At 41.2% G+C, this 26,286-nt stretch overlaps 1 protein-coding gene across 1 annotated transcript; it reads right to left on the bottom strand.

Moving 5' to 3' along the window:
• Positions 1 to 6,232: 6,232 nt before the first annotated feature.
• LOC132513580 (NF-kappa-B-activating protein) lies at positions 6,233 to 25,751 on the bottom strand. Its single transcript, XM_060138056.1, has 9 exons — positions 25,233 to 25,751; positions 22,192 to 22,272; positions 17,631 to 17,701; positions 17,312 to 17,449; positions 14,783 to 14,846; positions 12,734 to 12,843; positions 12,561 to 12,636; positions 11,059 to 11,208; positions 6,233 to 8,002 (listed from the first exon to the last, which is right to left on the bottom strand). The coding sequence occupies exons 1-9, from the start codon at positions 25,619 to 25,621 to the stop codon at positions 7,828 to 7,830; spliced, it is 1,254 nt and encodes a 417-aa protein (XP_059994039.1). The 5' UTR covers positions 25,622 to 25,751; the 3' UTR covers positions 6,233 to 7,827.
• Between the last annotated feature and the right edge of the window lie 535 nt (positions 25,752 to 26,286).

Here is a 26,286-nt window from a genome sequence, read left to right as displayed (position 1 = left end):
TAAACTTGTGGCACACAATCCAGCTGCACTGGTTTTCTTTGCATTCATTCATTTTCCAGTTGGCAACTTCCATCACATTAGCAGAGTAACCAGTAAGTTGTCTTCTATTTTCTAAAAGGTTTTTCCCATCACTGTCTGCATCGCTCAGTCTTACAGGTACAAAAGTTGAGTTTAGGGAGTTGCTAAAATTCACCTGTCAGACCAAACTGAGATTGGTCCTTGGCTGCCTGTTCCCCCATTTGAGCCTAAGTCTCTAGCCTGGACACACCTCTTTCATGGGCACAACTAGGGAACAGAAAAATGGCAACAGTTCTACAGCTCATAATATAACCAGTCTGAAGAGTTTCCCTACTCGCAGACCCCTTTATTTACTGCAAGTTAAGCCTCACTGTTAAACAATACATTCTGAAACTATGAAACTGGGTGCGCTGCCTGACACAGCACAGCATCACAACTGTGATGGCACCAGGGTGGCTTGAGGATTGGGTGCAATGAAACAGGGAAGGTTCAATCGCCACCCTTACTATTTCTTGTCTTCTTCCCATCCTCACACCAGATCGTTCCTACCATTCCTGTGAGGTTGTCTTGCCTGGCTGCAAGGTTTTAAAACACCAAAGACAAAATTATGAGTGATTACTTACAGGTACATCAGAATATGTATTTATGTACAGAAGCACTGGAAGGGAACACAGAATACTAAAGACAATTGATGGGGTAAGACTGTGGGTCATTTTTCTTTCTTCTTATTTTCTAACTGCTGCATTTGTGCAATAAATTAAAAAGGAGGGAAAATCTCATCAGAGCAACAGGTGAGGAGGGGGGAAACTAGGTAAGTCTCCTTGGAGAACAAAAAATATATTTCAAATACAATAGCCCTCCCATTTGACTTATGGCTCAGGTGACTAAAACACAGTTTGAAGCAGTAACTCTAATAGGCTGAAAATAAAATACTTTTAGCCCTTTTATTCTTCCCTCCTCTTTCCCAAAGAACATGCTACTGAAGCTATTCTTTGGCAGATCTTTCCTGAAAAAAACTTGATGAAAGATATGATAAAGTTCTGAAATAAATTAATATATTTTCTTTCATTTATTCAACAAGCATTTGTTGAGTATCTACTCTGTGGAGGAGACAGGAGAATCCAATGAAAATCCACAATATTCATATATCACAAAATTGTTGCATTTAAACTACCTTGCCTACTGAATGAAAATCAGAGAACAAACCCATTCAGTCTCTAGGAACCAGTTACAAAAAGTAATGTTCTTAGAGAACAAAATTTTTATTTAAAAAAAATTTTTTGGCCACCTGCGCAGCTTGTGGGATCTTAGTTCCCCAACCAGGGATTGAACCCGGGCCCTAGGCAGTGAAAAACGCCGAGTCCTAACCACTGGACCACCAGGGAATTCCTAAGAAAATTTTTTTTTTTTTTTTGGCGGTATGCAGGCCTCTCACTGTTGTGGCCTCTCCCGTTGGGGAGCACAGGCTCCGGACGCGCAGGCGTAGCAGCCATGGCTCACGGGCCCAGACGCTCCACGGCATGTGGAATCTTCTTGGACTGGGGCATGAACCCGTATCCCCTGCATCGGCAGGCGGACTCTCAACCACTGCACCACCAGGGAAGCCCTGGGTCTTCTTTTTGTATCCATTCAGCCAATCTGTGTCTTTTGGTGGGAGCATTTAGTCCATTTACATTTAAGGTAATTATCGATATGTATGTTCCTATTCCCATTTTCTTAATTGTTTTGGGTTCGTTATTGTAGGTCTTTTCCTTCTCTTGTGTTTCTTGCCTAGAGAAGTTCCTTTAGCATTTGTTGTAAAGCTGGTTTGGTGGTGCTGAACTCTCTCAGCTTTTGCTTGTCTGTAAAGCTTTTAATTTCTCTGTCAAATCTGAATGAGATCCTTGCTGGGTAGAGGAATCTTGGTTGCAGGTTTTTCTCCTTCATCACTTTAAGTATGCCCTGCCACTCCCTTCTGGCTTGCAGAGTTTTGGCTGAAAGATCAGCTGTTACCCTTATGGGGATTCCCTTGTGTGTTATTTGCTGTTTTTTCCTTGCTGCTTTTAATATGTTTTCTTTGTATTTAATTTTTGACAGTTTGATTAATATGTGTCTTGGTGTATTTCTCCTTTGATTTATCCTGTATGGGACTCTCTGTGCTTCCTGGACTTGAATAACTCTTTCCTTTCCCATATTAGGGAAGTTTTCAACTATAATCTCTTCAAATATTTTCTCAGTCCCTTTCTTTTTCTCTTCTTCTGGAACCCCTATAATTCGAATGTTGGTGCGTTTAATGTTGTCCCAGAGGTCTCTGAGACTGTCCTCAGTTCTTTTCATTCTTTTTTCTTTATTCTGCTCTGCAGTAGTTATTTCCACTATTTTATCTTCCAGGTCACTTATCCATTCTTCTGCCTCAGTGATTCTGCTATTGATCCCATCTAGAGTATTTTTCATTTCATTTATTGTGTTGTTCATCGTTGTTTGTTTCATCTTTAGTTCTTCTAGGTCCTTGTTAAATGTTTCTTGCATTTTGCCTATTCTATTTCCAAGATTTTGCACCATCTTTACTATCATTATTCTCAATTCTTTTTCAGGTAGACTGCCTATTTCCTCTTCATTTCTTAGGTCTGGTGGGATTTTATCTTGCTCCTTCATCTGCGGTGTGTTTTTCTGTCTTCTCATTTTGCTTATCTTACTGTGTTTGGGGTCTCCTTTTTGCAGGTTGCAGGTTCGTAGTTCCCGTTGTTTTTGATGTCTGTCCCCAGTGGCTAAGGTTGGTTCAGTGGGTTGTGTAGGCTTCCTAGTGGAGGGGACTAGTGCCTGTGTTCCAGTGGATGAGGCTGGATCTTGTCTTTCTGGTGGGCAGGTCCATGTCTGGTGGTGTGTTTTGGGGTGTCTGTGGACTTATGATTTTAGGCAGCGTCTCTGCTAATGGGTGGGGTTGTGTTCCTGTCTTGCTAGTTGTTTGGCATAGGGTGTCCGGCACTGTAGCCTGCTGGTCGTTGAGTGAAGCTGGGTGCTGGTGTTGAGATGGAGATCTCTGGGAGATTTTCACTGTTTGATATTATGTGGAGCTGGGAGGTCTCTTGTGGACCAGTGTCCTGAAGTTGGCTCTCCCACCCCAGAGGCACAGCACTGACTCCTGACTGCAGCACCAAGAGTCTTTCATCCACACGGCTCAGAATAAAAGGGAGAAAAAGTAGAAGGAAAGAATTAATAGAAGTAGAATAGAAAGAAAGAAAGAAAGGAGGGAGGGAGGGAGGGAGGAAGGAAGGAAGGAAGGAGGGATGGAAGGGAAAAAAGGAAAAAAGAAAGAAGTAAAATAAAATAAGATAAAAATAATAAAGTTATTAAAATAAAAAATAATTTTTAAGAAAAAAAACGGATAGAACCCTTGGACAAATGGTGGAAGCAAAGGTATACAGACAAAATCTCTCACAGAAGCATACACATACACACTCACAAAAAGAGGAAAAGGGGAAAAAATCATAAATCTTGCTCTCAAAGCCCACCTCCTCAATTTGGGATGACTCGTTGTCTATTCACGTATTCCACAGATGCAGGGTGCATCAAGTTGATTGTGGAGCTTTAATCCGCTGCTCCTGAGGCTGCTGGGAGAGATTTCCCTTTCTCTTCTTTGTTCTCACAGCTCCCAGGGGCTGAGCTTTGGATTTGGCCCTGCCTCAGCGTGTACGTCGCCGGAGGGCGTCTGTTCTTCGCTCAGACAGGACGGGGTTAAAGGAGCAGCTGTTTCAGGGACTCTGGCTCACTCAGGCTGGGGGGGATGGAGGGGCACGGAGTGCGGGGCGAGCCTGTGGCGGCAGAGGCCGGATTGACGTTGCCCCAGCCTGAGGCGCGCCATGCGTTCTCCCGGGGAAGTTGTCCCTGGATCCCGGGACCCTGGCAGTGGCGGGCTGCCCAGGCTCCCCGGAAGGGGGGTGTGGATAGTGACCTGTGCTCGCACACAGGCTTCTTGGTGGCAGCAGCAGCAGCCTTGGCGTCTCATGCCCGTCTCTGGGGTCCGCGCTTTTTTTAAAAAATTAATTTATTTTATTTATTTCTGGCTGCATTGGGTTTTTGTTGCTGCACGCGGGCTTTCCTCTAGTTGCGGTGAGCAGGGCTACTCTTCATTGTGGTGCGCGGGCTTACTGCTGTGGCTTCTCTTGTTGCAGAGCACGGGCTCTAGGCACACGGGCTTCAGTAGTTGTGGCATGCAGGCTCAGTAGTTGTGGTTCCTAGGCTCTAGAGCACAGGCTCAGTAGTTGTGGCACAGGGGCTTAGTTGCTCCATGATATGTGGGATCTTCCCGGACCAGGTCTTGAACCCGTGTCTCTGGAGGCCACGGATGCTGTCACCACAGAGACACCCTAGCTCCCACCGAAAGCCAACTTCTAGCAAACCCCTCACCCAGGCTCTAACCCGCTAGCTCCGTCCTAGTCACAACTGAACCCACGGAACCCCGAGGCCACTGAGGAGCAGCTGACTCCTTCAATCGCTGGTTAGAAGTGGGATGGGTGTCTGCGCTTTTAGCCACGGCTCGCGCCCGTCTCTGGAGCTCCTTTAAGCAGCGCTCTTAATCCCCCTCTCCTCGCGCACCAGGAAACAAAGAGGGAAGAAAAAGTCTCTTGCCTCTTCGGCAGGTCCAGACTTTTCCCCGGACTCCCTCCCGGCCAGCCGCGGTGCACTAACCCCCTGCAGGCTGTGTTGACGCAGCCAACCCCAGTCCTCTCCCTGCACTCCAACCGAAGCCCGAGCCTCAGCTCCCAGCCCTGCCCGCCCTGGCGGGGGAGCAGACAAGCCTCTCGGGCTGGTGAGTGCCAGTCGGCACTGATCCTCTGTGTGGGAATCTCCCCGCTTTGCCCTCCGCACCCCTGTTGCTGTGCTCTTCTCCGCGGCTCTGAAGCTTTCCCCCTCCGCCACCCGCAGTCTCTGCCCTAGAAGGGGCTTCCTAGTGTGCGGAAACCTTTCCTCCTTCACAGCTCCCTCCCACTGGTGCAGGTCCCATCCCTATCCTTTTGTCTCTGTTTATTCTTTTTTCTTTTGCCCTACCCAGGTACGTGGGGAGTTTCTTGCCTTTTGGGAGGTCTGAGGTCTTCTGCCAGCGTTCAGTAGGTGTTCTGTAGGAGTTGTTCCACGTGTAGATGTATTTCTGGTGTATCTGTGGGGAGGAAGGTGATCTCCGCGTCTTACTCTTCCACCATCTTCCCCGTGTCCACTAAGAACTCCTTTATGGCTCTTCATCTTTCGAAAGGACGTCTGGTCTTTGCACTGGGCGCAGGAAGGAAAAAACTGAAGCTCAAAAGCAAAGTGCAGTGATGGGAAGTGGCACACGGTGGCATTTGGGCAAGATGGAGAAAGGGGGCGCTTGGTTGTGGATGGTCTGAGGGCCCGGGAGGGAAGTTTGCCCGGAAAATCCACCGTCAGCCTCAGAGCACCAGTTTACCTGGGATCGTCTCCATCAGGAAAACCAAAGACCCTCCCCCAAAACAGCTTTGTGGGATGCCTGAGGAACTTTCAGTTGGATTTGAAACCCCTGGACACCGCTTCTGCAAGCTTTGGGGTGTCTCCCTGCTTGGATGGCTCTTTGGAGAAAGGCATCTATTTTTCTCAAGAAGGAGGTCATGTCATCCTAGCTAACTCCGTGCTTTTGGGGCCAGAATTTAAGCTTGTTTTCAGCATTCGCCCGAAAAGTCTCACTGGAATTCTATTTCACATCGGAAGTCAACCCAGGGAGCTCTTATGTGTTTATATGGAGGCAGGAAAGGTCATGGCCTCTGTGGGCAGTGAGGCAGGTGGGATCCTGACATCGGTCACACCAAAGCAATCTCTGTGTGACAGACAGTGGCACTCAGTGACAGTCACCATAAAACAGCACATCCTGCACCTGAAACTGGACGCAGACTATAGTTCCACCGCTGGACGGCACCCCCCATCCTCACTGCCCACACGCAGGAGCATCTGCACATTGGAGGTGTCCCAGCTAATTTGAAAACCCTGAAGCTTCCTGCGTGGAAATCTTTTTGGCTGCCTGAAGAATGTTCAAGTCAACCACGTTCCTGTCCCTGTCACTGAAGCCGCAGAAGTTTGAGGGACTGTCAGTCTGAATGACTGTCCTGACCACTAACTCAAACCTATCACAAGGCAAGGAAGTTCACCTCCGGAAGCACTGATTACCCAACGCCCCTCCCTCTCCCCTCTCAAGGTCGTTCTTGACTTAAGACACCATCCCGATAGGTTTATTAACAAGTCTCATTTTTAATTCCAATAACACATACCCATCATTTTGGCATTCAGTGCTACATATATATTTTACATAAAAATCCCATTTCTTGAAGAGGATGAACAAATCCTTACATGCTTCTGGTAATATCATTTTCCACTAAAAGTTTGATGTATTTTAAAGAACATTATTTTCCACTTGTTAAAAAAAATATATATCTTTCAAAGCACTTTACAAAAATTTTACATGTGTTAAGATGTTATAATTTATGGGGTTAAATAAACGCAGTGTACTCTTCAAAAGAAAAAACTTTTTTTAAAAAAAACTTTAAACTATTATAAGGAGAGAGGGCATTTTATAACAGCAAAGTCAGAAATTCCCCATCACTCGGATAATTTAAATTTATCCTAGGCACATAATAATGCAGCTCAAAACAACCTTAACAAAAACAGTCAAAACTTCTACTATCCCCTCCCCCTTCGCTCGTATGTCCTAACAACTAAACTTTAACAAAAGGAGGGAAGGAAAAAGATCACGATCTCACAGTCCCAGAATTTTCCATTTCCCCCAAACTTAAAAGCCAACAGTAGCCATAAAAAAGTGAGAAAGTGAGGGGTTCTATATGAAGTTACAGATTAAACTGAATGACAGATGTAAAAAATAAACTGAAAAGTTTAACAATGCGTAAAATGAAATCTGCTTATTACAAAGGACAGACTTTAAAAACGTTTAACATCATTTTAGCTTCATCCTTATGAAGCAACCAAGTTAAAACAATGAAAACAATGACTCATTATATTTTTCCTTATTAAACTCCTGATCATTGTTGACTCCCATCCATTTCTAGTATTGAAATAATGATCTAAACACAGCTCAGATGGAAATAATGTATACTTACACTGGCACAACAGGAGACTTCCCAATATTTTATATTTGAAATAACCATTTTTAATTAGCCTATTAAGAATTTTAAAACTAATGTTCACGTTTTCAATTCAACAAGTCTGTGGGTTAGTTTGCTTTTTGGTTTGTTGGTTTTGGGGTGGAGGTAGGGACTAAAATCAAAACACATTACTTCCAGAGCTGACAATAATATTGTAATATACAAGTCAACCTTCAAATTCCAGATTTGCTTTTTTCAGCCATGCCTTCACTTTGTTAACAAAAGTGGCCTCCTGTGTGTTTCTATCAAGTCCATTTATAACACCTTCAACATAGAGGAATGATAATTTCTCCCAAGTTCAGTTGGTACGGGTTGGGGAGTGGGCACCATGTAGAGCTAATGGGAGCACTGTCCCGTGGTGTGAGAGTGCAGTTTCTCACCTCACCAGCACCTTCTCTCAATGCCACCTCCCCCAACACAGTAGAGTTTCATTCATAATTTGGATTTTTAAACCAGAAGGTTGTTCTGGTCAATCCAAAATAACCCAAAGAGCTTGCTAAAGTTACATCAATAAGCAGCTTTTTATAGAAGGACTGAAAGAATTAAATAGAAGGCACAGTAGCACTGTAAAGCTTTTTCAGATCATGATAATCTTTTTGTGTGTATATATGGAACCCAAACTTTCTTTTTTGTTGTTAAAAATGTCTGATGAACAACCAGAAAATCCTTATTTGTCCTCTTTCCCTTTAGTTTTTCTGTATACCATCTCTCGAAAGCTGGCCAGAATCTTGTTTTCTCTCTTTCGTCTCTCTTCTTGGTTAAAGGATGCAAGGGCTCTCTTCTCATCAGCACTATAGATCTGGTTCTCTTTTCGCAGTCGCACAGCCTCCATTCGGCGATGCCTGGAGATAATTTTATTTTTTGGCTTAATTTCTCAGTAATTATTTTCATAGTGCTTCCTCACTAATCCTTTCTTAATACAGAGTAGTCTATTTAAAAAGCCGACAAATAGAATTTGTTTCTGTAATGGGTTAGATTTTCAAAAGATCATTCATTTTATCTGCTGACATGTCCTTTGATTCATTTCTAGTATTCAAATAATGATCTCTGCGGTTCTGTCAATAGGGTGAATGTTATTAATTTCAAATACTAAGGGCCTAAGTCTGGTTCTGTTATTTCCAGTAAAACAACTAGGAACAGGCAAATTATTAAACTTCCTAAGTGATATGTAGACTTGATAGTAGGATAGATAAGATTTAAGTTGTCATCCAGCAGGTGGAACTTCTCCAAAGTTCTAATTTATCATACAACCAAAAGAACCAGGTTTAAATTTACAACTGAATTTTTGGGTGAGTTTTGTGGGTGGATTTAACTTCCTTAGAATTCAGTTGCAGCTCAAAGAAAAGAAAGAAGGGATTTTAGCACAAGGACCAAATCAGTAAAGTATAGGGGTTGAGGCAGAGGGAAACTTTTACATCATCTTCAAAAGATCTGCCTATTTAGAAGGAAAACTTCATGAAAACCTGCCTCTTTTATGTATATGTACCCAATCCTGCACAATCAATTCAAGATGAAGCTTCAACTATGCCTAGAAAAACAGAGCAAACTGAGTAAGGAAAAGAGGGGAGAATCATTTCAGGTTAGTGTGAAGGTGGGGGAGTGGCAGGTGGTAAGTCAAGGAGATGACAATGTATTTAGGTTGCTCAGGGTATAGTGAGTAGTTTATCTGGAACGGAAAGTGCCATGTGAATGATGCTGTAATAAACATCAATGTACACATCTCTTAGTACATGGGAAAGATTCTCTTGGGTATGTAGGTATGGAGTTGCTGGGTCATAAAATATGTGAATACTCAACTTTCCAAGATAATGTCAGAATGTTTTCCAAAATGGTTGTACCGATTTATACCACCACTGGCAACACTTAAGAGAGCCTGTGGATCCACATCCTCTCAAATGCTTGGAATTGTTAGAACTTTGAACTTTTCTCTATCAAATGGCTGTAAAATGGTATTTCCATATGTTGATTTCCATTTCCAATGATAACAAACATCTTTTTTGTATGTGTAGGCCATATATTTTTTCCTTCTGACAAATGCCTGTTTGTGTCATTTTCCCACTTTTCTTTTGGATTGTTTATAGATATTCTTTAAATACTCTCAATACTAACTATCAGTTGTGTGTATTACAAGATCTTATCCCAGCTTGGAACTTGTCTTTTTTACTTATTTTAAGGTGTCTTTTGATGAACAAAAGTTCTTATTTTTAACTCAGGCAAATTTATCAATATATTATTTTATAGTTAGTGCCTTTTTTTGGTCTTCTTTAAGAAATGCTTCCCCACCCCAAGATCTAATAGAAATCTCCTCATTATTTTATACTAAGAGTATTAAAGTTGTTTTTGATGTTTAACTCCTGATCTAGCTGCAATGATTTTTAAATATGGTGATACGGGGTTCTACTTTCAGCTTCTTCCATACAGATAACCATTTTCTTCCTGCTCCATTTATTGCCTAGTTCATTCTTTCCCCACTGATCTGACATACCAGCTCTTTCATATAACGAAGTTCCATACATGTATGGCTCTGCCCCTGGGCTCTGTATTTTATTCCGTTGAACAGTTCATTTGTTATGCCACTCTTTCCAAAGTGCTGCAAGCTTCATAATAAGCCCTCATATATGGTAGGGCAAATCACCTTCCTGCTCTTCTTCAGAGAAGTAAGATGGCTATTCTTGGCCCACTAGTCTTAACATATAAATTTTAGAACCATCTTATTACGTTTCATGAAAATCTCAGTTGTGATTTTGATTGGAACTGCACTGAATCTACAGATTAATTTTGGAAGAACTGACAACTTTACAATATTGCCTTCCTATTCATGAACATGATACCTCTCCATTTATTTAGGTCTTCTTTAATGTCTCTTAATAATGTCTTATAGTTTTCCCTGTAAAGGTCTTGGACATCTTTTGTGAAGATTTATTCCTAAGTCCTTCATATTCTCTGATACTATTATAAATGTTTTCTTTTTATTTAACTACATTTTCTAGTTCTTTGTTGCTGGTACATAGAAATGCAATTGATTTTTGGGTGTTAACATTATATCCAACTATTTGTTAAACCTTCCTATTATCTGTAATTCATCTGAAGAGTCTTTAGGATTTTCTATGTAAAAAATCGTATCATTCACAAAAAATGACAGTGTTATATCCTCTGTTCTAATTCTTATGCCTCTAATTTCTTTTTCTTGTCTTACTGGTCCTTAGATATAATGTTTTCAAATATCAGTCCTCAGAATTCCAAGATTCTGGAGATGCTTCAGGGGTTCCACAAATATTTGCCTCCAATTTCACTTAAAAATGTTTACCCACTTTTAAAAGTTTATGAAGTTTTAAAAAATCCAAAATTCAGTTTGATCTTGGTACTGATACCCTATTAGTTCACTCTCCTTGTTCTTCCTGGGACTTTGCTTTCTCTTCCCAATTTTGTATTCCTTTTCTCATGCTAAAACTGATCTCTGTCATAATCCTTTTCTGCTCTTCATTCTCAGAGTCCAGAGAACTAGAGAGTCCAAGTTCTCTGACTCCACAGAGAACTAGAGGCAAACTCAGAAAACAGGAAACACTGTCTTATGTAAATGCTTTCCTAACTACCAGAATGCCACATTCCTCGTGGGGCAGTGATAAATAGCTGAATTTAACTATATCCTCCGGAAGATAAACTATCTGTACCAAAATATGGATTAGGACACTGAAAAGACTGATTCTTTGAAGTTGGAGACACAGCCGAGTTGCATACCTACTTGGAATTTTAGACAACTACATTTATACTAACAAAACCAATATTAAGCCTATATTTATACTTTTCTTTTCATTAGGAATGGTCACTTAATGAAAATGTCACCAAAATATAATTTTGGTAGTGAGAAAGGAAACTGACCTCAATGCCAAGAACATACCTGCTACCACTCATTACGTAACCCGAGCATTCAAATGATGCAATTTCTTCACTTGTCAAGCCAATTTCACCTCTTCGTGGGATACGTTTTCCAGCTTTTACATATTCAGCCATAGCTGCACCTTCACCAGGTAACAGAGCATGGCCATAGCTACGAAGTAATATAGAATTCAGAAAAGGTTCATTATAAAAAGTTCATCATCTAAAGAGAGCACAAAAAACCATTTCTCTCAGAACAGTAGGAATAACAGTTGCTGGGCAGCATGCTGGGAAGTCCAATGTAAATTACTTCAACTTAACTAGGGAACACTGCACTGTGACCTATATCACTAACCCAGAAATGCAGAGATACTTTGGAAGAATAAAAGAACTGATGTTAGTGAGCATATATTCATGGTTTACAATTATGGATCAATTTTCCCCACAGGTATTGCCTTTATTGCTTCTGCCTCCAGCGAACTCCTTTTACCTTTTTCCCTTTAAAAAAAAAGTAAAGAAATAATATATCTCAAATTAACATATTTATTAGACTTATAACCAATAATAATGCTATACAGTAACGGTTCTCAAATAACTTTCATTCAAGGGGACTTTGAAAACTACCATCGCTTCATTCAATTCACTGAATTCTTCTTGAATAGCTATTAAACTCAAAGCTTGTAATATAAAAATAATCTCTGTTCTTATGGCACTTACATATTAATAAGGATATAACACTAATACAACGTAGAATATGTAACACATTGCACAAAAGAAAGAAAACGCTATGAGGACTAAAGGATTAAAGAGGGGTAGGAGGACTTCCCTGGTGGTGCAGTGGTTAAGAATCCACCTGCCAATGCAGGGGACATGGGTTCGATCCCTGGTCCGGGAAGATCCCACATGCCGTGGAGCAACTAAGCCCATGCGCCACAACTACTGAGTCTATACTCTAGAGCCCACGAGCCACAACTACTGAGCCTGTGTGCCACAACTACTGAAGCCAGTGCACCTAGAGCCTGTACTCTGCAACAAGGGAAACCACCGCAATGAGAAGCCCGTGCACAGCAATGAAGAGTGGCCCCCGCTCGCTGCAACTAGAGAAAGCCTGCGTGCAGCAATGAAGACCCAATGCAGCCAAAACAAACAAACAAATAAATAAAACAAAGTAAAAAATAAAGAAATAAAAAATAAACAGGGGTAGGAATCACACCTACCTGTGGAGGGACGATATCAGCAATCAGCATATGCCCCCTCCTTTTGAAAAGGGCTTTGAAGAATGTTAAGCATTTTAACAGGAAGAAATTGGGGGTAGTAAAGAAATCAGGACTGGGGAAAGAAGGGAAGGCACATTGGGGGAAGAAATAAGGTGAAAGTGCACAGTGAATACAGGGAAGTTTTAGTTCAGCTCAGTTGGAACCTGGTGTCTAAATAAGGGAGTAGAGGAAGATAAGCTTGGAAGAGGACGTTAGGACCATACATTTGGGAAGGTACTTTAGAAATTATAAACACACTCTTACTTACTTCAAAGGTTTATCATCTTGAGAGGCAAGTGTTTTGGGAGCCTCTGGGCCAATCAAATCTGAGGGTTCTTCAGGCTCTGCACAAAAGATGTTCAGAAACATATTCACATTTTGACTAATCAGTTAATTTAATGTTTTATCTGTTCTGAGTCGAAGTCTAGCAGAAGAACCTACTTGATCGATCCTTCCAGGGATTCTCCAGAAACTCTTCTTGGGACTCTTTAGAACTTGAATCACTGGAATCTTTTCTGCTCTTCTTAGACTTCTTTTTCTTATATTTCTTCCTGTAATGATTATAATTTGATATAAATTGATTTAATATTCCCATGCTAAAGGGCATCTTATTTTTTTCAAGGCAATGAAGGACTGACTGAAATGATCTTGATGCTCAGCTAATTCAAACTTATTAGAGAAGAACTTTAATTAAAAAAATCTAACTTATTTAACCAAATCATGTTTCACTATAAAAAAAAGATCCTGGGGCTTCCCTGGTGGCACAGTGGTTAAGAATCTGCCTGCCAATGCAGGGGACACGGGTTTGAGCCCTGGTCCAGGAAGATCCCACATGCCACAGGGCAAGTAAGCCCGTGCGCCACAACTACTGAGCCTGCACTCTAGCGCCCATGCGCCAAAACTACTGAGCCTGTGCTCTAGAGCCTGTGCGCCACAACGAGAGAAGCCACCGCAATAAGCCCGCAGGCATTGCAACGAAGAGTAGCCCCTGCTCACCAAAACTAGAGAAAGCCCGCGCGCAGCAACGAAGACCCAATGCAGCCAAAAATAAATAAATTTATTAAAAAAAAAAGAAGATCCCTAAGGGAACAATAAAATACAGTTCTCATGTTGTAGAAAGATAGCAGAAATAAAGCAGTTTAAAAAATAGCTCTTGGGTTTCCCTGGTGGCGCAGTGGTTAAGAATCCGCCTGCCAATGCAGGGGACATGGGTTCGAGCCCTGGTCTGGGAAGATCCCACATGCCATGGAGCAACTAAGCCCGTGTGCCACATCTAGTGAGCCTGCGCTCTGGAGCCCGTGAAACACAACTACTGAAGCCCGCGTGCCACAGCTACTGAAGCCCGTGCGCCTAGAGACTGTGCTCCTCAACAAGAGAAGCCACCACAATGAGAAGCCCGCGCACGGCAACAAAGAGTAGCCCCCGCTCACTGCAACTAGAGAAAGTCCGTGCACAGCAACGAAGACCCAATGCAGCCAAAAATAAATAAATAAAATAAATTTATTTAAAAAATTAAAAAAAAAACAGCTCTTACCAATTTGAACATCAACAATTTTCAGTGTAATGGATTAAAATACATCAAATGTTTGAATTCTTGGGTTCATAATGATACTAAAAAACCCCAACTCATTTATTTGAAAACTCATAAAACAAAAAAAGGAAGCAATTATTCTGCCCTTACTATACCAACTATACTTCAGAGTAACCAAATAGTTAATAAGGGTAGGTTTCTCGTATAGAATTATTCTACCTAATACATGAAGAAAGAAAGCCAGAAGTAGACCATCACCATTTGGCAATGATATAAGGGACCTAGACAATGACTAGTGATGCCAGTTAATATAACAAAAAGAGACAACCAGACATTATCTGCCTCCTGCTGCAAGTACACAGCACCGCCTATGAAGTATTCCTGCCAGAAACTCAAATCTGAACCTTATCAAGTGTCTAGACCTAACTGTCAATCTATAGGAAATACAAAGGACAGAAAACATGTGAAAAGAACACTGTAAGAATACAACCAGCAAAATCCATACCGCAGGAAACCCTCCAGGACAAATGATTTTGTTTCTGCTACAAAAAAACTGCAGGAACAAAAAGGGAAGGGGAAGCTACCTATTTCAGGAGATGTAAGAGACATATCAACCAATCACAATTTATGTACATTGTCTGGATCCTAATTTGAATAAACTATACCAAAAACTACTGAGAATTGAATGAACAATTACTGTTAAACATTTTAGGCGGATTAACAGTATTGTACTTTTTTTTTTTAAAGAATGCCTATCTTTTAGAGAAACTCGCAGCTTTATGGATGAAATGATATCTGGTATTGGTTTCAAATAATGGGGGGGTAGGCAGCAGAGACTGCCAATGAGTTGATAATTGTTCAAGCTGGGTGATGGTTACATGGAGGTCCATTACACTATTTTATATAATTTTCTATATTTTTGAACTTTTCCATAATAAAAATTAAAGAAAAAAACAGACGATCTGCGTTTCTTCTTCTTTTCCTTTTTCTTGGCTTTCTTTGCTCTCCTTTTTGTATCTTCATCTGCAAATTAAAGCACATTATAATTTAAAAAATTTTTAACTCTAAAACCCCAATACTCTTGAGTAGATAAATATCTTATTACTCTTCCATTTGTTGTTACAGAGAAATTAATTCATTCAAATTCATTCAAACATTTATTTCTACTTGTTAGGAAATGTGCTAGGCACGGGGGACATAGAAATTAAAGTTGCATTTGGTTATATAGGGTATTATTATTAACCTTATTGCATGAGATAATAGTATTGTGGTTAGATACAAAAATGTCCTTATTGTTTAGAAGTGTATACAGAAATATTTAGGGTGGCAGTGTGATATTTGTAATTTGCCTTGACTATCTCAACAAAAAAATCCCTATTTGAAGCAAATACGTCAAAATGCTAACAAATGTTAAACCTGAGTGACAAGTACTGTACATGGCATTAATTATACTACTCCCTTTAGTTTTCTCAATGTTTGAATATTTTCATGATGTGTGTGTTTGGGGGTTTGCTTTCCAGGAGCTCATTCCAGTGGAGGAGACACAGGGAAAGAGGCGAATCTGAGTGAGAGGGAAGCATGGGGTGCTCTGGGCATACAGAGGAGTCTCAAAATCAGGCTGATTTGGGGATAGTGGTTGAGGAATGGTTGACCAGGAAAAGGTGACTCTTAAGCTAGTTATTTTTAAAATCAGTTTCATTACAAACGTAATGCATGCCCATCATAGCAATGAGTAAGCCAAGCCGCGTGCAGGGAGAGACCAACATTGTAGGCAGACGGACTCTCTGTATCAAGCGACAGAGTCAAGAGAAAGGATGTGCAGTATCAAGGAGATGGAAAGTCATCCTTAGGCCAAAGAGGACGCTGCAGGAGAGCCACAGGGTACGTGTGATGTGAGAGATCAATTGGGATCTGACTTTACCCTGAAGGCCATGGAGAACTGCAGAAGGATTTTAAGTAGGGACCACCATGCTCAGATTTGTGCTTCAAGAAAGCTCAGGCTTCTAGCAGTGAGGAAGAAAGGTGACAGTGAGGGCCAGGAAACCCAGGTGACATCAGAGGAAGGGGTGCCTTAGTGTAACGTGTCCCCAGAGGAGGCACCCTCTGTCAGTCATCAGCCAGGCATTGTAGGCAGACGGACTCTCTGTATCAAGCGACAGAGTCAAGAGAAAGGACGTGCAGTATCAAGGAGATGGAAAGAGACAAAGAGGACACTGCAGGAGAGCCACAGGGTACGTGTGATGTGAGAGATCAATTGGTGTTGCAGTTTTCTTATGACAGGGCTGAAAGTAAGCTCATCACACGAGATGAACTGTGCAGAAGCACAGCAGTAGAGGGCTGCTGCTCGCTCAGGCAATACAGCGCCGTCTCATCCTGCTGTGGTGACTTTTATTTAAGCATTATCTATGTTTACATCTTAAGACTTAAAATTTTAACATTCCAGAAATGCCAAAGCAGCAATATATGCTTGTATTGATTAGACAAGCAACAGTGGGCTTTCTTGAAGACATGCCGTGCTTCATCCTTGAGTTCACAAGCAGCACAAGGACATCTCCTTGTGTTCCCATCATTCTGATTATACTGAGGTCATTTCATGGATCAGCGCCCAAAGTATCCAGGACTGCCTGCAGTTCTGGCTTATTCGCTAACCCTCGGTCTGCCGAGGGGTTCATGGGTCACGTCTCCTTTCCATGTCCTCAGTTATTCCTCTACAATTGGGATCTGACTTTACCCTGAAGGCCATGGAGAACTGTGGAAGGATTTTAAGTAGGGACCGCCATGCTCAGATCTGCGCTTCAAGAAAGCTCAGGCTTCTAGCAGTGAGGAAGAAAGGTGACAGTGAGGGCCAGGAAACCCAGGTGACATCAGAGGAAGGGGTGCCTTAGTGTAACGTGTCCCCAGAGGAGGCACCCTCTGTCAGTCATCAGCCAGGAGAGGGCACAAAAAGGTGACTTTTTTGTGATGTGCCGCCCCACAGGAAGTGTGATACATAAATCAGCTGCTGGCCAGAGGGAGTCCCCTATGGTGTACCTTTTTGAAAATTGCACAAAGGTGCCCACTAAGTGTGAGAATCTCACAAAAGAGCTGCTCCACTGGGCTGAGGCAGCCCCCTGTGGCTTGGTTTAGCACCACACGTCTCACAGACTAACCCCAACATGGTTCGGTGCCACATGCCTTGTACAGCTACACACAACCAATCTGGAGTCACACGGCTTAGGTCTGAATCCCAACTGTGTGGCCTTGGGTGCGGTACTTATAACCTGCTCTGGGCCTCCATTTCTCCATCTCTAAGATGTGTCCTACAGTGACTGTGTGGATTAAATAGCAATAATGCATATCAAGCACTTAGCAGGGTGCCCAACACAAAGTCAGTGAGTGTTCAAAACTCTTGGCTATTATTGTTTTTAAGAACCTGCTTCTAAAATAAGCTTTCAAGAAGTACAACTAGTTTTGAAGTAAGGCTCACAGAAGGATGTTGGCTTTCTTACCACTGGAGTCTGTTTCAGAATCAGAGTCACTGTCACTATCATCAGAATACTTCTTGTGTTTTCTTTTAGATGATTTTTTCTTCCTCTTTTTCTTGGACCTTTCTTTTGAATGACTAGACTTCTTCTTCTTCTTTTCTTCTACATAAAATACAAATAAAAAACTAACTTCTAAAGAAGTATTTCTGAGCATCAATTTTATTGTATTAAAAATACTGAAAAGGAATTGATGACAGGCGATTTGAGTAAAGTCTAATGTTCAACTATTTATAAACGTATTTTTTAAACTTCTCAATAAAAAAGTCCTATATTTAAAAAATACCTTCTGAAGTAGAAGCTGAAGTGGTACTTTTCTTTGGCTCTTCGTCCTCTACTGGTGTATGTTCATCAGAGCTGAATTTAAAGAAAACTGTAGTAAGAATCAGGAAAGTGATAAAATATGGACCACAGAGTATAAAAATACATACTTAAAATTTTTCAGTAACAAATTGATTGTCCAAGAACCATTCAAAGCCAGCACCGGACTGCTTTTGTAACAGTACAGCTTATCGGCCAACCACCTTCATAATAGTAGAATAATCATTTACATTTGCATAAAGCTTTCGAGTTAACAAAATGCTATTCACACTGAAAGCAGCATGAAGGATTTATATTTTCGAAGAAACCACAAGGCAAATGCAGGGAAACAGGAACCATAAGGAAAGAGGAGAGAAACTGGAGATAAGAAGGCTGAGGGAAGACTTCATAATTTCATTCTACTTGTGGAACAGACATACGGTAGAGCAGCAACTGTTCTGTCTCCCCAGAGCAAGAATCTAACACACTACAGCTACAGAGATTTCATCCTGTTGTAAGAGAATTCTGAAAATGAGTGTTATTAACATTCTACAATAGCTTAAAAAGGGAATTTCCATATCACAGTCTCTTCCTCTGAAGATCACATCTGGAATAATTTAGAAATTGCCTAGAAAATTATTTTTAGGATTCCTTTCAACTCTAATTCTTTGAGTATTCTTTTAAAATAAATAAATTTATTTATTTATTTTTATTTTTGGCTGCGTTGGGTCTTTGTTGCTGCGCGCGGGCTTTCTCTAGTTGCGGCGAGCAGGGGCTACTCTCTGTTGTGGTGCGCGGGCTTCTCATTGCGATGGCTCCCCTTGTTGCAGAGCACAGGCTCTAGGCACGCAGGGTTCAGTAGTTGTGGCTCATGGGCTCTAGAGTGCAGGCTCAGTAGTTGTGGCACACGGGCTTAGTTGCTCTGAGGCACATGGGATCTTCTCGGTCCAGGGCTCGAGCCCATGTCCCCTGTATTGGCAGGGAGATTCTTAACCACTGCGCCACCAGGAAGCCCTCTTTGAGTATTTTAAAGGCATCTGTTAGAACAAGTTTCAGTATCTCAACATAATAAAGACAATATATGACAAGCCCACAGTTAACATCACACTCAATGGTGAAAAGCTGAACAAGACAAGGATGCCCACTCTCACCACTTTTATTCAACATAGTATTGGAAGTCCTAGCCAGAGCAATTAGGCAAGAACAAGAAATAAAAGGCACCCAAATTGGAAAGGAAGAAGTAAAACTGTCCTTACTTGCAGATGACATGATATTATATATAGAAAATCCCAAAGACTCCACCAAAAGACTGTCAGCACCAATAAATGAATTCAGTAAAGTTGCAGGATACAAAATCAATACACAGAAATTCGTTGCATTTCTATACACTAATAACGAATTATCAGAAAATGAAACTAAGAATACAATTCCATCAAAAAGAATAAAATACCTAGAAATAAATTTAACCAAGGAGGTGGAAGACTTGTACACTGAAAACTATAGGACATTGATGAAATAAATTGAAGAAGACACAAAGAAATGGATTTTCTATGCTCACAGATTGGAAGAATTAATATTGTTAAAATATCCATACTACCCAAAGCAATCTACAGATTCAATGAAATCCCTACCAAAATTCCAATGGTATTTTTTCACAGAAATAGAACAAACAGTCCTAAAATCTGCATGAAACCACAAAAGACCCTGAATAGCCAAAGCAATCTTGAGCAAGAAGAACAAAGCTCGAGGCATCATGCGCCCTGATTTCAAACTATACTACAAGGCTACAGAAATCAGAACAGCATGATACTGCCATAAAAACAGACATATAGATCAATGGAACAAAACAGACAGCCCAGAAATAAATCCATGTATATATGGTCAATTAATTTATGATAAAGGAGCCAATAATATACAATGAGGAAAGGACAGTCGGTTCAATAAATGGTGCTGGGAAAACTGGATAGCTACATGCAAAAGAATGAAATGGACCACTATCTTACACCATTACACAAAAATTAACTCAAAATGGATTAAAGACTTGAATGTAAAACCTGAAACCATAAAACTCCTAGAAGAAAACATAGGTGGTAAGCTCCCTGACATAGGTCTTGGCAATGATTTTTTGGATTTGACACCAAAAGCAATGGTAACAAAAGCAAAAATTAGTAAGTGTGACTATATCAAACTAAAAAGCTTCTGCACAGCAAAGGAAACCATCAACAAAATGAAAAGGCAACCTACTGAATGGGAGAAAATATTTGCAAATCACATCTGATGAGGGGTTAATATCCAAAATATATAAAGAATTCATACAACTCAATAGCAAACAAACAAACAATGTGATTTAAAAATAGGCAGAGGATCTGAATAGACATTTTTCCAAAGAAGACACACAGATGGCCAATAGGTACATAAAAAGAGGCTCAACATCACTAGTGATCAGGGAAATGCAAATCAAAACCAAAATGAAATATCACTTCACACCTGTTAGGATGAATATTATCAAAGAGACAGGAGATAACAAGTGTTGGTGAGGATGTGGAGAAGAGGGAACACTTGTACCCTGTTAGTGGGAATATAAATTGGTACAGCCATTATAGAATCCAGTATGGAGGTTCTTCAAAAAATTAAAAATTGAACTACCATATAATCCAACAATCCCACTTCTGGATATATATCTGAAGGAAATGAAATCAGTATCTCAAAGAAATATCTGCATTCTCATGCTCATTGCAGCATTATTTAAAATAGCTAAGATATAGAAACAACCAAATATCCATGAACAGATGAATGGATAAAAAAGAACTGTGAGAAATATACACACACACACACACACACACACACACACACACCACAGTAGAATATTATTCATCCTTAAAAAGGAAAGAATCTTGCCATTTTAGACAACATGGATGGACTGTGAGGGCATTTGCTAAATGAAATAAGTCAGACAGAGAAAGACAAATATCATATAATCTCACTTATATGTGAACTCTAAAAAACAAAAAACCAGCAAGCTCACAGATACAGAGAACAGAATGATGGTTGCCAGTGGGTGGGGCATGGGTAAAATGTGTGAAGGGTATAAAAAAGTACAAACTTCTAGTTATAAAATAAATAAGTCCTGGGGATGTAATGTATAGCATGGCAACTACAGTTAATAATGCTGGGGCTTCCCTGGTGGTGCAGTGGCCAAGAATCCGTCTGCCAATGCAGAGGATACGGGTTCGAGCCTGGTCCGAGAAGCACGTGCCGTGGAGCAACTAAGCCCATGCGCCACAACTACTACGCCTGCACTCTAGAACCCGCGAGCCGCAACTACTGAAGCCTGCACGCCTAGAGCCTGTGCTCTGCAACAAGAGAAGCCACCGCAAAGAGAAGCCTGCGCACCGCAACAAAGAGTAGCCCCCGCTCGCCGCAACTAGAGAAAGCCCATGCACAGCAAAAAAGACCCAACTCAGCCAAAAATTAAAATAAAATAATAATAATACTGTATTGCATATTTGAAAGTTGCTAAGAAAGTAAATCTTAGAAGTTCTCATCACAAGAAAAAAAAATTTATAACTATGTATGGTAATGGATGTTAACTAGACTTATTGTGGTGATTGTTTTGCAATATATACAAATATCAAATCATTATGTTGTATGCCTGAAACTAATACTGTATGTCAATTATACCTCAATAAAAAAAATAACAGGTGGGCTTCCCTGGTGGCGCAGTGGTTGAGAGTCCGCCTGCCGATGCAGGGGACACGGGTTCGTGCCCCGCTCCGGGAAGATCCCACATGCCGCAGAGCGGCTGGGCCCGTGAGCCATGGCCGCTGAGCCTGCGCGTCCGGGGCCTGTGCTCCGCAACAGGAGAGGCCACAACAGTGAGAGGCCCGCGTACAGCAAAAAAAAAAAAAAAAAAAAAAAAAACAAAACAGGTGGTGGGAAAAATAATTTTTTTAAGAAGAAAAAAGAACTTTCAGATAATAATGCTTTATCACCCTGTTACAAATAACAGGTTTACCTGTCAAGCACATTGTCTCAACTCAATCTAAAGAAAACACAGAAATAAAGGAGAGGGAAGAAGCAGCTTATGAACAACACCAAAGAGAAAAAAAAATAGGCAAAAAGAAAAAGCATTAGGCCTTCAACAATACTGTATGCAGGAAACTAAACAAACCCATATCAGTATATTCATTAAAAAAAACGCTTTGTAATGCTAATGTCTGACATGCAATCAGTTACGGGATTGAGAAAAAATAATTCAAAATAATATAAATGTATTTGTTTCAACACTGAACCCTTCTATGAATAGGAAATTAGCACCTCATGAATTACAACTTAAAGAGAACAATTAGCATGCTAAAATCCACTAGGAGCACGTTTTAATCCTTAGGTATGTTCCATTTTTTTAAAACTTAACGAGTAGAAGAGCATAAATCACAAGAAAGAGGGAAAAAAAGAGCTGTAGTTAAAGTTCTTAACAAAAAAATTGACAATAGACTCTGGATTTAAACAAATGTTGCATTTAAAAAATATATTTTTAAATCACTTACTCTGGTTCTGGATTCTTTGGAGAAAGTCCCCATACTTCAGGAGCTCCCAATTCTCCAATCCTCTCTCTCTCACTTAATCTCCTAGAAGAGATAAGCAGGTAAATTATAACACCATGGCTAAACTGTTTCCTAAATATATAATAAAAGTCAAAGGAGTCCAGTTAAGTTCCATTTTCCCTTTACAGTTTAAACTTTAAACTAATAAAAACTTGGTTTAAATGTAAACTCAACACTTAGGATCTGATGTTCTGACGGTACTATCAAATGGTACAGACTACAGACAGCCTGACAGGCCAGGCCAGAAATTCAGCCTGGGAGGCTGTCCTTCCACCGCATGCATGACATAGCTCCTAATTGCTCCTTTCACCTTCTGCAATATGTGACAGAGACAGTCTTACATTTGGAAATAACTTCATTTGTTTATGTATCCTTATGAAAGTAAAGAGAATTCTCTACTTTTGATAAGGTCAAAACTTCTGTTTTCAGAAACTCAGGAATTAATGAAGAAAATAACAACAAAGCATTAGAAGTAGAAAATAAAAGGAGCTCTGAAAGTGAAAGAAAAGTTTTATTTGACAAAAACTGTACTCAATAAGATACAGCACTTCTTTTCTCTGATTTCCCTTTAATTCCTTTTTCAAAAAGGAGTAAATCCTCTATCTACTCTTGGAAGACACAAAATTTTTTGTTTTGTCTTATGTTTGTGATTTCTTCTCTTAATTTTTGATATTACTTATAAACACACACACAAAACACAAAAAAACTAAGGCTTAATTCCTCAAAGTTTAGCTGCTGTGATGCTACTTGTTTAAAAAAAAACCTTACAAAATAAATATAATTGGTTTGATTTTTAAAAAATAAATTATTTTTCTTCTTTATTCAGGGTAAAAGGTGTAATCAGGCAGAGTCAGATTCAGGTTTCCCACTTGAAGTAACATGGACCTGGAGTCTGTCATAGAGTGAAGTAAGTCAGAAAGAGAAAAACAAATACCTTATGCTAACACATATATATGGAATCTAAAAAAAACAAAAAAAGAATGGTCATGAAGAACCTAAGGGCAGGACGGGAATAAAGAAGCAGACCTACTGGAGAATGGACTTGAGGACACGGGGACGGGGAAGGGTAAGCTGGGACGAAGTGAGAGAGTGGCATGGACATATACACACTACCATATGTAAAACAGATAGCTAGTGGGAAGCAGCCGCATAGCACAGGGAGATCAGCTGGGTGCTTTGTGACCACCTAGAGGGATGGGATGGGGGGGTGGGATAGGGAGGGTGGGAGGGAGACGCAAGAGGGAGGAGATATGGGGATATATGTATATGTATAGCTGATTCACTTTGTTATAAAGCAGAAACTAACACACCATTGTAAAGCAATTATACTCCAATAAAGATTAAAAAAAATCTAATAAGGGACATACTTACAGCCAAATTTTGAATATATACATATAGGACAAAGAATGCTTGACAGGCTGAAAAAAACAAGCAGTCAAGTTCTTATCCCTCCCACCACCTGACTTCATCTGTACTCTTAAGATAAATTATTTATCTTCTAAATGTACAAATGCGAATTTCATCCAAGGAATTCTGACATCTTTTGGTGAAGAATGTCTAATAAGAAAACTGGATGCTTTTTGATCGACACAGCCTGGGGGTAACTTTCTGGAAATTCTAATTTGGAAAAGTAGGTCTCCAACCTAACTCAGGACTGTTTGTACTGTTTCTGCTCCCATGCCCAGAACACTAACAGCTAACACTTAAGGACTATTTATTATGTTCCAGGCACTAAGTCATTACAACTCTTAAAAAGCTTTCGTGCTATTTTATCCCCTTTTAAATGGTGAAGAAATGAAACTCAGAGAGGTTAAGTGACTTGCCCAAGGTCACACAACTATTAAGCAGCAAAGGATGGCTTCAAACTCAGGCAGTCTGATTCTGGAGCCTGTCCTCTTCATCACTACATTTTATTACCTCCCACTCCTGGAAGAAAAAGATTCATGAAGACATCTCTCACCTGTTGGAACCTTAACCTGCTCCTAAATGCCTGTTATACTTTTTAATTTCTTGGTTTTTAAAAAACACATACAGTGTGGTAAAGCACTCAGTACAGTAACTGATACACAATTTAACAACCAATAAGTGTTAGATATTAAGACTTACAAAGCATATAATAACTATATATGAAGTATAACCTTTAAAAATTGTGAATCACTATATTGTACACCTGTAACTTAAAACACTGTACATCAACTATAAATCAATTTTTAAAAAGTAAAAAAATTTTTTAAACTTACAAAGCAATAATTATAACCCTTTTCCTTTCTCCTTCTTAAACTATTCATTTTCCACTCCAATACTCAGTCTCATTAGAGATCTGATCTCACCCTGACCTAATTTTTCATGGTCAAGATTGAGACCACTTAACAAGATCTTTCTTAGTGTAGTCCAATCTACAGTTTAGCAGATCACTTTTCCTACATTTATTCAAACATCTTGTTTCAGAGGTTTTCCTCCCCTCCAATTTAAGCCTTAATCTCAACCCTTCCCAAATCGCTACAAAACAATTCCACTCACTTACCCTATCATCTCAAACCTGTTTGATCATTCAACAAGCAAAAGTTGCGCGCCTACAAAGTGCTAGGCACGGTGAATTTTGTGATCAATAAAACCGGGCTCCTACTTTCCATGAGCTCAGTCTAGTGGGGAATAAAACATGCTCACGAATGATAACGACACACCAAGTAAATGCTATAATTCCGGGACGTCTGAGGCTCTTGGCCATGTCCGCTACAAGCCAGGAGGCAGGAGGGGGTTGCGGGAGGCCAGCGCACTAGATGAAGGGGCCCGGGGATGAGTGAAAACCTAGAGTAGAAAAGGCGAATAAGCTGTTATCGTGGGTGGACTGAAGGAAGGGATGAAAATGGGCGCAAGTCAGGGAGAGAGAGCGAAATGGGTATAGTCGGGAGCAAGATGAACGATAAATCGGACACTGAAGGCTGGTGGGCTCACGAAAGATAAGGTACGTTCGTCTCACTCACTTCTGCCGCAGGCTCTCTTCCCTCTCCTTGTCCAGGAGGCTAGGCCATGGCTTGTCGCTCCCGTAGGGGCGTGAGTAGCCGCCATAATAGGCGGACGAGGAGGCAGAAGCGAAAGGGGCGCCCCGCGGCGCGGAGGGCCGCTCTCGAGAGCGTGACCGCGAGCGGGAGCGGTAGGACTGGTTTCGGGAGCCTTGGTTGGGGCCACTCAGTTGATGGCTAAGGCCATTCCGGTCCCCGGACCGAGAGCAAGAGTGCGAGCGAGAGCGGCGGCCCCGCGGGGAGCGAGAGGATTTGCTGGGCTTAGGGCTCTTCGAAGAACTGCGACGCTTCTTCCCCCCGGAGCCCGAGGCCTCCCACTCCGGGCTGCGGGAGCCAGACACCGGAGCCATAGCTGTTGCTGGGTCCCCGAAGCCGTGGGAGAAGGGGGCGCTCTCGCGAGCTGGGAAGATATCCGTTGCCTTGGCTCCCAGGACCAGCAACCGCGACACCACCCGAGCCCGAGAAAACCTTGGAAACAGTTCCGAGTACGTCGGCAAATTCCTTCCCCGGACGTAGGCGGTCCTGCCAATGGGACGGGATGTGTGTATCCGTATAAAGAAGCCGTGGGGCAACTAGATCGGCTCATCCTTCGGGTTCCGACTGAGGCTGCTCAAATCTAAGCTCTACTGGAGACCTTGTACTTTTTTTTTTTTTTTTTGGCGGTACGCGGGCCTCTCACTGCTGCGGCCAGTGAGAGGCGCTCCGGACGCGCAGGCTCAGCTGCCATGGCTCACGGGCCCAGCCGCTCCGCGGCACGTGGGATCCTCTCAGACCGGGGCACGAACTCGTGTCCCCTGCATCGACAGGCGGACCCTCAACCACTGCGCCACCAGGGAAGCCCGAGACCTTGTACTTTTTTCAGCTTTGAGTTGAAATAGTTGAAGGGAAGGACGACAGACCACAGGACACATGTCACTGAGCGGCCGTATGAACAATAAGTACGTTGTAACTAAATAAGTAAATAAATAAATGTGTCTATGTATGTATGTATAAGTGCGCGTGCACGCGCGCGTGC

Source organism: Lagenorhynchus albirostris, chromosome X (assembly GCF_949774975.1).
Source record: "Lagenorhynchus albirostris chromosome X, mLagAlb1.1, whole genome shotgun sequence".
NCBI classification, from domain to species: Eukaryota; Metazoa; Chordata; class Mammalia; order Artiodactyla; family Delphinidae; genus Lagenorhynchus; species Lagenorhynchus albirostris.
Note: the sequence above shows the minus strand (reverse complement) of the source record. Positions and strands in the feature narration are given on the sequence as shown.